Here is a 10,819-nt window from a genome sequence, read left to right as displayed (position 1 = left end):
GAAAAATTGTAGTTTGAATTTATCATCAACTACAGTGCATAATATCATCCAAAGATTCAGAGAATCTGGAACAATCTCTGTGAGTAAGGGTCAAGGCCGGAAAACCATACTGGATGCCCGTGATCTTCGGGCCCTTAGATGGGACTGCATCACATACAGGAATGCTACTGTAATGGAAATCACAACATGGGCTCAGGAATACTTCCAGAAAACATTGTCTGTGAACACAATCCACCGTGCCATTCGCCGTTGCCGGCTAAAACTCTATAGGTCAAAAAAGAAGCCATATCTAAACATGATCCAGAAGGGCAGGCATTTTCTCTGGGTCAAAGTGGAAAACTGTTCTGTGGTCAGAAGAATCAAAATTTGAAGTTCTTTTTGGAAAACTGGGACGTCATGTCATCCGGACTAAAGAAGACAAGGACAACCCAAGTTGTTATCAGCGCTCAGTTCAGAAGCCTGCATCTCTGATGGTATGGGGTTGCATGAGTGCGTGTGGCATGGGCAGCTTACACATCTGGAAAGGCACCATCAATGCTGAAAGGTATATCCAAGTTCTAGAACAACATATGCTCCCATCCAGACATCGTCTCTTTCAGGGAAGACTTTGCATTTTCCAACATGACAATGCCAGACCACATACTGCATCAATTACAACATCATGGCTGTGTAGAAGAAGGATCCGGGTACTTAAATGGCCAGCCTGCAGTCCAGATCTTTCACCCATAGAAAACATTTGCCACATCATAAAGAGGAAGATGGGACAAAGAAGACCTAAGACAGCTGAGCAACTAGAAGCCTGTTTTAGACAAGAATGGGACAACATTCCTATTCCTAAACTTGAGCAACTTGTCTCCTCAGTCCCCAGACATTTGCAGTGGTAAACATGGCTTTGTCCCAACTTTTTTGAGATGTGTTGATGCCATGAAATTTAAAATCAACTTATTTTTCCCTTAAAACGATACATTTTCTCAGTTTAAACATTTGATATATCATCTATGAATATTCTGAATAAAATATGGAAATTTGAAACTTCCACATCATTGCATTCTGTTTTTATTCACAATTTGCACAGTGTCCAAACTTTTTTGGAATCGGGTTTGTGCATGTAGCTGATTCTTTACACCTGAAACATGCACACACTCAACTGCATATCTAGAAACTCAACTGCATATCAAGAATTTCGACTATAGTTATTTGATTCTGTTTTCTTGTAAAGAGGACACAAGAAATCCCCCTAAATGTTGTTAGGCCACTTTCACTATTGCTGTTTTATGCCAGGGATTGTCAGGAATTGGTTCTGACATTTACGTTTAGATGGTAAAGATCCGAGTGTCGAAAATTCTTCTTAGATCAGTTTTAAAGAAAAGCAGTGCGTGTTTAGATGATGCATGTTGCGAAATCTGGATCTTTCAAAAAAATACATCAGGCAAACATTTTCTTACTCAGAATTTAATTCCGATTCCTGTGCTGGTGTTTGGTACAAACAGTGTCTAACTGTAAATTATGTAGAGCTTATATGTATTTTAAACTGGCTTGCTTAAAAACTAAAGCCTAAGCAAAATAAGCTTTTCATTATGAATTTAAGATTAATAAATAATATGTATAATGAATACCAAAAGAAGAGGTGACCGTCTATGTGTGGCTGATGTGTGAGCCCAGATGTTGAACTGCAGTCACCTTTGTGAGCTCTATTCTGCTGGAGACAATGCGGGATGCTTGTGACTGGTGAAATTTAGTTATTTGCTTTCCCTGCTTGATGTCAGTCTTGTTTTCTATATAAAAGGGAACAATAAACAGAATGGAAACGTAAGAAAAAAAACTCATCAAAATCACATTTCAAGCACAAATCTAAATGACAGAGAAAGACAGATTTACTATAGTGTTTGCTTAGAACATTTTCCATACACCATTTTTTTCATTATTATAATATCAATTTATTCATAGAAACAGGACAATGTTTTAAAATGATCTTTTTTCTAAGAACTGCACACAGTTTGTCATTGGAAGCATTTGAGGCACACTAAAAAAACATTTTGTGTAGAAACAAGTTTCACTCAGTAATTGCTAGTAAATTTCACAAACAATAAAGAAACTGCAAAAGAAACAGCAAGGAACACATTGAGGCTGAAACTGAAATAGCATTTTCTTGTACTCCAATAATCTTTGTTTTATTTTCAACTTCAAAAATTTTTTTTTTTAGAGTGTACTTATACTCAGCCTGACTATTGGAAATGATTGCTTCCAGGGGTGGTTATCAATCACTGTTTCAGTTTCACAATTTCAATTCAGTGTTATTTTTCTAATTTTGATGTTTAAGGATGAGTATGTTTCTGGTTTACATTTCTAATATGAATGTATGTATCTGGATATTTGTATGTAAACTGAATTCATATAAAAGCTCGAGTAAGAGGCCTGCTGGCCCATGCAGAACCATCCCAAAAGAATTAACAAAAGATAAGGCCTTCTTATATTCTAGAATCAGTGAAAGCTTTAGGTTATCATTGCCATCTTGTGGATCATTTGAATGTAACAGCCCCCTTTCCCCCGATTGAGTTCTAAATGTGCACACTGGAAGTTACAGCCTCATCAGGCTATTGGGCAACTTTGCTCTAATGGGCCTGAAGGTGCTCATTTACATCTCATAGTTCAGCAATTTTCTTCTAAGCTGACTTCAGTTTGTGGTCTGGGCTCACTTTTAGGATTCCAGCATTGGATCAAGAATTACCCAGGATCAAGTATTGTTATTTGCTCTAGTCTATTTGTCTATAAAACTTAATGCCATACTGTTATTTGGTTAAGGATCTGCAATGTCTTATAAATATTGCAGCTGAGAATGCTACACTCATCTGCCACTTTATTAGGTACACCTGTTCATCACAAATATCTAATCAGACAATGACATGGCAGACACTCAATGCATTTAGTCATGTAGACATGGTCACGACAATCTGCTGGAGTTCAAACCGAGCATCAGAATGATGAAGAAAGGCGATTTAAATGACTTTGAATGTGGCATAGTTGTTGGTGCCAGGCTGGTCTGAGTATTTCAGAAACTGCTGATCTACTTGGATTTTCAAGCACAACCTTCTCTAGGGTTTACAGAGAATGGTCTGAAAACAAGAAACTATCCAGTAAGCTGCAGTTCTGTGGATGAAAATGCCTTGTTGATGCCAGAGGTCAAAGGAGAATGGCTAGACTTTGAGCTGATAGAAAGGCAACAGTAACTTAAATAACCATTCGTTACAACAGAGGTATGCAGGAGGGCATCTCTGAACGCACAACTTATGAACACATCCTTTGATGATGACTACGTCCAGCAGGATAATGCACATTGTTGCAAAGCTCAAATCATCTCAAACTGGTTTCTTGAATAGTTCACTATACTCAAATAACCTCCACAGTCACCAGATCTCAATCCAGCGGGAGATTCACATCATGGATGTGCAGCTGACAAATCTGCAGCAACAGTATATTAATATGTCAATTTTAAACAAAATCTCTGAGGAATGGTTCCAGCACCTTGAGTGTATGTCATGATAATAACCTAGCTTAACAAAAAAAAATGCAGTTTAAACATCCGGAAAAATGAGGATAATGGAAAGAGAAGTTGAGAAAGAAAAAAGGGGAGAAAGAAATCGAGAGAGAGAGAGAAGTGAGATCATAAGTTTTAGCTGAGAAATGTAAAAAAACTGGTGTGTCATAAGGAAAACTCATATACAGTATTGGATGAGTCAGGACTGAGAATGACAGCAAACGGAAATAGAGACACTGCTGGAAAAAGAAAAGAGGAAGAACTACTGGAACTATATCAGGAGGGAAGTTGATATAAAAGCTGTATTTATGACACATTTTGTTTATATCATAACATGCTATGCAAATGCATGGTTTTGCCTGCATTAAATACACTTGTAATAGTTTATGTATGAGTATATTGTAAATGTTCTAAATGATGTATTCATACATAATCATCTCAGTCATAAATCTTAGTAGACATCGTGACCCCCAGTGAAATCTGCGTGGGTGTCTGTGAGTGAGAACTACCCCCTCCCACGGGTCACCGCGGAACAGCAAGAAATGACAGATTGTACATCACCGCTTTGCTCCGCCTCCACCAATGTGGTTTTCGCCCTACTTCTCTGTTTTTGCCCCCTACAGTTGACACCGAGGATCATGGAAGAATCATGACAGGGTTTGCTACACTTACTTGAAGAAGAAACATATGGCCAAACTAAGAAAATCACCCAGTACTTCTTCTATACACTGGGTTTCAAAAGTCTGAAACCATATTTAAAATCTGGAACTCGAAATGTTGTCAATCTGGATTTTTTTTTTTTTTTTTTTTTTTTTTGGATTTCTTTAAATATTTGAAACAAAGTAACATTATGATGTAAAATGAGAAATAAATATTTCTGATTCTGATTCTGCACTATTTCTAATTTGCAACATTGATCATGTGAACTGCTTTTGAAATAATCAAGATAATAATCAAATAATGCTGAATGATCATCAGGTTTTCACAAAGGTTTTCACAATTGTGTACAAATTGAATGTAATGATTTCAAACACGTCCATGTTATTTACAATTAAATGAAAATATGTGTAGAGAGTAAACTACAACATAATTTAAATCATTTGCAGTAAGTTAACTTAAGAGTGTTTTTTTACTTAAGTACATCTTTATATTTAATTTCATAATTACTTCTGTTGTCTTTGAAATACTGTATGGTTAAAGTGTACTGCTGAAAGTAATGACAATCATTACAAATATACTTTCATATTATTTCTATTAAAATGTGTATGTCATGTATTTCAATATATATGTAATTACACATTTGTTATGATGTAGCAATTTAGTAGACATAATATTAACTTTAAATGTAATAACAATTCAAACTATAATCAAGCATACTTGTGCTTTATGTTAGTCAACACATCAAAATAACTACTTCTTTAAAGCATGGCAAAATAATTTTAAGTAAAATGTTTAATTTTACATTATTACAAAGTGCATTTTTAAAAGTTTACTTAAGAGGATGCACTTAATGTACATTTAAGTGGCCTTTTATTTCATTAATATTATATTACCTGCAACTACAGTTTTGTGTTTGTGTGTGTGTGTGTGAGAATATACTTTCAAGTACACTACAAGTGGCCATTTAATACAATTAAGCTCATTTCTTTTTCATAAGGGCATGCATCTCTAGTGCTGCTGCCAATAACATAAAAGAATGACAAACCAAATAGTAAGACATTCTTAAAAATCATGTTTATTTTCAACTTGAATTTTTCATTTTACATTATGCTGATTATAGAATGAAAACAAATATATTGAATTTTATTTAATAATTAAATAGTTAAATAATAGTTAAATAATTAAATAAATAATAGTTAAATAATTAAATAGTTAACATGCATTGGCTCTCTATAAATACCTCTATAATTATGTGAATATATGTATGTATGTTCCTAAATAAAAAGTTTCTATCTATGACAATTAACATCACTTGAGAGAGAGTGAGAGAAAAGAGTGACGAGAGAGAGAGCGAGAGAGAGAGAGAGAGAGAGAAAGGAAGTGTTGCTCAATCCAAAACTTCTGGCGAGAAAAACGTGAAGTGAGATACTTATGTGGTGCAACTGTGGTTTTGCATCACCAAATAAACCTCATCATTTCTACTCACTGTAAACTATATATGTCACCTTACATTACAGCTAGTCTGAATGTTTTTGCATCTTCTGTTAAACGATGGTCACATGATTAACTCAACATCCAGTGACACCATGATGCATGTCTAAAACTTCATGTCTTCAAAGCAAATGAAATTGTTGAGTGTCATTAGAATGGATATTCCCTCACAATAGGAGAGACAATGAAAAAATCTTTTGTAGTATTCGGATATCCCAGGTTAGACAGACTGAAAGAAAGTAAATTCAATAAACAATGGGAATGTACGAGAACAATCCAGAGGATTTTCTTTTAAAACTGTTGTTTTTTATTGTTCAATATATTTTAGTTGTTGCTCAAAACAAATTGTGAGCCATGCGCTAAGACTGAATTTCACCTTACCATGTTTGCCTGCCATTTTCTGACTTATAACTGTAAATAAATAAATAAATAAACAATAATTTACATTATTATTAAAACACTTATGATTTCCACAAGCAGCAGGAAATGCAGAAATGAATAACATTGATTATATTGTTACAATCGCACCTATTCAGGGGTGGGATATATTAGGCAGTAAGTGAACAATCAGTTCTTGAATTTCATGTGTTGGAAGCAGGAAAAGATGGGCATGCAAAAAGACCTGACTGACTAGGACAAGGACCAAACAGTGATGGCTTTATGACTGAGTCAGAGTATTTACAAAACAGCAAGTCTTCCCGGTGCTGGAATGTAGTGATTAGTATCTACGAAAAGTAGCTCAAAAAAGACAACCAGTAAACTGGTGCCAGGTTCATGGGCATTCTGCTGTGTAACCCTAGGTCATTGCATTCATGTGGATGTTACTTTGACACATACCACCTACCTACCTAGACCATGTCCACTCCTTCATGGTAATGGTGTTCTCTGATGTCAGTGGCCTCTCAGCAGGATAATGCACCCTGTCACACTGCAAAAACTGTGCAGAAACGGTAACAGGAACTTTGACAAGGAGTTCAAGGTGTTGCTTGGCCTCCAAATTCCCCAGATCTCTATCCGATTGTGCATCTATGGGATGTTCTGGATTAACAAATCCAATCCATGGAGGCCGCAACAGGATAAAAGATGTGCTACTGCAAATAAATGTACAGGGGATATAGGGGTGCAATGCATTCATTCTAGAGCTAGTGAAACTATGATTTTTGTGTGTTTTAATACAGATGTTTCGAATTTACAGATATCATGGTCTCCTTATTTCAGAAGGTACTTTTTGTGAATTTATGCCCCAGCTGGTCATGGGGCAAAACAGAAATTTCATTTTCATGTAGAAAGCAGCTGTTGAGTAAGACAACGTCAGAGAGAGAAAGAGACTAGCTTATGAAGGAAGCGTGGGAGGGTCTTCCCCAAAGGGACTGTCGTGTGAGTTTCCATCTCTTCATTGGTTGTGAAATATAATGCAGCTACAATCAACACATTATTTTATGCTTAATTATACTTTTATAAGTTTGTCCTTTGTTTATACTTTATTTTAACATGTCGACCAAAACATTTTCTGCTAAGTTTTTTTTCTGCAATGCATTTGAAAACACTCCCTGATGTCAGATATACTGTACACCTCTATTCTGAGAGGGTATCATTTGTTTTAAATATACATTAGTAATATTGAATATCTTTTAACTGATGCTTTGAAATGAGTTTTGCATATCATTAACTTATTTACATTCTATCAAAAGCATCAATACATTCTAATATAGGATAGCTCGTTTGTCTCTTTTAACAACTTTTGTCAGTGTCTCTACATTTGTTTATTTATTTATTCATTTATTTTTTTTTAGTCAGTTTACTTGTCATTTCGTTGTAACACCATCAGTCTAAGAAATTGGAAATGAGTTACAGTGAAACAACTCAAAGAGCAACATCACAAATTAACATCACAAGTAAACAAAAAAATAAATAAAAAAAAAAAAAAAAAAAAAAAAAATAAATAAATAAATAAATAAACAAAAAATAGACCTATTTTTACATGAAAACATGAAAATACAGAACACTTTTCAAGACTATACTGTACTTCTTGGAATAGTTTTGACTTGCTATAGGCGTACTGAAAAAGAAGAACTAGCACTGGCATTCCCAAAAGAGTGAAACCGAAACGTTAAGAGCGAATATAAGATGTTATCTCCGGTGCATCATAATCTCAATTCACTGCTGGCTACTGAACAATCAAGAGCTGATTTTCAAGCAGAGGTAAGAGGCGATATCACGTACCAGATTCAAAGTGGCATAACTGTAAGCATAATATCCTGTTAGTTATTATAAAGATTGCTACTGGTTGATCTCTGACGTGCAATTTGTTTAATAAACACGCTGGCGAATGAAACTGTGATAACCGATGTTTTATTATACATCATTGTATCTGCATAATATTGAATGTGCCACTACTTTGACTGATCGGACAGTTTCACTCTCCATTCTCTCAGATGTTTCGGCGGTGTCTGGCTCCTCTTTGCATCCTCATCCTCATCTGTATGGTGTCTACAATCTCCTCCTCCCCTCTTGGCCACAGGGGAGCGCTGTCCTTCTCCAATTCACTGCGCCTCACTCGCGCTATTCGCGCACGCGTCCAACAAGTGCTGTCTCGCTACGTAAGATAACTAAATACTGTTTGCATAGAAACCGAAACTTATTAACGACATTATGATTTGTATTGTAACATTACATTATTATCTACTTTGTATCAAAATGTTCATACAATGCGTTTTTTTTTCACAGAAACAACAGCTGTTTGGTGACGAGCTCTTTGAATACAGAGAGATGATGTTGAGCACACTTCCAGCGTTTACTGTTAGTTATCAGACCTGGCTACACATGCAGGTGCGCATCATATCTTTATCACGTATTTAATTATTTGACTGCATGAGAATACATTCTAATAGCATTTGCATTGGTCAGGACAATGAGCGTTTGCGTTTGGCCTCTCACAACCTCCAAACCTTCTGGACTCACCTGGAAGGTCAACGGCAGCAGCTGGAGAGAGAGAGGGACGCGACGGAAGAAAGAAGAGAGCAGAGAAGAGGCAAACGAGGAAAGCCTCAGCCCAGCCTGTGCCAAAGTTTTGTCAGTCTTCAGATTGATCTGCGGGACTTAATGAAACAAGTCAACTCTCAGGTACAAGTGCACACTTGTTAGATACGTAATCACTTCCCAGGCAACAGAAGCTAATTTGGTGACACGATGTCACAACTCCCATGAGTAACACATCATGACCCCTTCAGGTTGCAGAACAAGGGGCATCTTGCCAGAATATCTACAAAAAAAACCCAAGGGGATTTTTTTTTAGGGTATATAGAAACTATTTGTGATATATTTAAATCTTAGAATAATAACATTAACGACTTTGGAATGTAGCCTAGTGTTTAGTCATAATTGTCTGGTCTGTCTTGTGATCTCTGTCTGATCATTTTCTAACTGACTGGCTATAAATTCCACTTCTTTATTCTTGTTTATTATTATTTTATTTTTATTTTGAGACTTCTAAGCAATAATATTACATTAGAATATTACTAATATTATGATAATAATAATAATAGAGTATTACAATAATTATGTAATATTCTAAAGCCAGGGTTTCAGCCATGTGTCAGATATGAATTATATAAATATATATAAACTCTAATAAGTAGAGTTATTATGTGTTTTACCAAGAAAATCTATCTTTTTGAAACAAAAACAACATGCTGACAGATTAAATTATGCTTAATCCTGCAGATTACTAATGCTTTCTCTCTGTCTATCTGCAGTTAAACCGTCTGAGTATCACTGCATCCACAAAGTCCCCACTTCTCCATACCCTACACTCAACTTCATCCTCCAGTCCGATTCCCAGCATGCATCATTCCACAGAGAGCACCACTGTACTCAAGACCCCAACTCAGATGAATAATCCTCAAAGTTCCACACACTCCTCTACTTCTACAATGAAGGAGACCTCTGTCAGCCTCCTGCAACCCACCCAGGCATCAGCAGCCTCTGTTTTCACGGGAAGCCAGATATCTGTGGATACCCAGCAGACAACAACTGCAGAGATGTCCCGTTGGATTCAGCATCTGAGAGGGTATGTGATACTGAGAGATCTGGAACGGTACTTGAGCAGATTGGCAAGAGATTATGCTCTGCTCCAAGCTAAACACTGACAAACATGCATAAGCAAATCAACAAAGCCGGAGGGAAAAAAAAAAAGTATTGCACAATTATTACACAGGATTGAATTATTACAAAACAAAACCAACGAAATGGATAATTGAATACACTAACATTCATATCCTTAATCATTTTCATGTCACAGTTTCTGTTTACCTTGCTCAGTAGTTATTATATTTATGAAAATATTTACTAGATTTTCATTTACTGTATGTTTACAAGTAACTGAACAGATATTTGCCCTAATGTGTGAAGACTTTTTTTATAAACTGCTTTCCTTTATTTTATATTTAAGTATTTGGAGCATTTTCCATGTATGGGATAAGTCTCAGCGGGGTGTGCACATCAGCAGGCAGCTATTGTAGGTTATGAGATTGCCAAGCAGTATTATTTGACCATTAAGTATTTTTAGTTAATAAAATTATTACTTGAATGTATATGGCTCTGTTTGAGGGGTAAGCACTTAACAAACAGCAGATTCTTTTGTTTATATTGGACAATTTAACTGAAACAAAAAAGGGTTAGTCAGCCATTCTGGAAGATCGAAATTCCCCAAACACCCCACTTCCCTCCTCCACTGATAATCAGCCAATTAGAGGTCAGAATGAGATTCATTTTACATCCCCTTTTTGTTGTCATTCTCCTGTACTTTCCACCTTGTCTTATTTATTAAATTATTTATTTTATTTATGTGAAATATATGCCAAATATTTTTCATACAATATTTATTTTTCATAAATAAGTGCAAATGTACTTCTGTATATGTACTGAATAAAATGACTAAGAATCACTTGTAGTGCATGTGTATTTGTGTCATTTTTTTTTTTTTTTTTTACATACAACAGACAGCAGATATGTTGTGACTGATCTCCATTTCAAAACACCCGTCATCTGTCTGAAGTCTTAGAGATTTAATAAAAGCCCCAAACACAAAAAACTGTCTGAAGTCTTAGAGATTTAATAAAGCAAACCAAACAT

At 35.6% G+C, this 10,819-nt stretch overlaps 1 protein-coding gene across 1 annotated transcript; it reads left to right on the top strand.

Moving 5' to 3' along the window:
- Positions 1-7,855: 7,855 nt before the first annotated feature.
- On the top strand, positions 7,856-10,637 carry LOC109088770. The gene is made up of 4 exons (XM_042756466.1): positions 7,856-8,286; positions 8,414-8,515; positions 8,594-8,809; positions 9,442-10,637. Exons 1-4 carry the CDS (start codon positions 8,122-8,124, stop codon positions 9,832-9,834), a joined length of 876 nt encoding a protein of 291 aa, XP_042612400.1. The 5' UTR covers positions 7,856-8,121; the 3' UTR covers positions 9,835-10,637.
- Positions 10,638-10,819: the final 182 nt, after the last annotated feature.

Source organism: Cyprinus carpio, chromosome A5 (genome assembly GCF_018340385.1).
Source record: "Cyprinus carpio isolate SPL01 chromosome A5, ASM1834038v1, whole genome shotgun sequence".
NCBI lineage: Eukaryota > Metazoa > Chordata > Actinopteri > Cypriniformes > Cyprinidae > Cyprinus > Cyprinus carpio.
Note: the sequence above shows the minus strand (reverse complement) of the source record. Positions and strands in the feature narration are given on the sequence as shown.

Coding starts and splice junctions, on each gene's coding strand:
- LOC109088770 (XM_042756466.1), top strand. CDS start 8,122: ATGTTTCGGCGGTGTCTGGCTCCTCTTTGCATCCTCATCCTCATCTGT. Junction 8,287..8,413: donor AACAAGTGCTGTCTCGCTAC/GTAAGATAACTA, acceptor TTTTTTTCACAG/AAACAACAGCTGTTTGGTGA. Junction 8,810..9,441: donor TGAAACAAGTCAACTCTCAG/GTACAAGTGCAC, acceptor GTCTATCTGCAG/TTAAACCGTCTGAGTATCAC.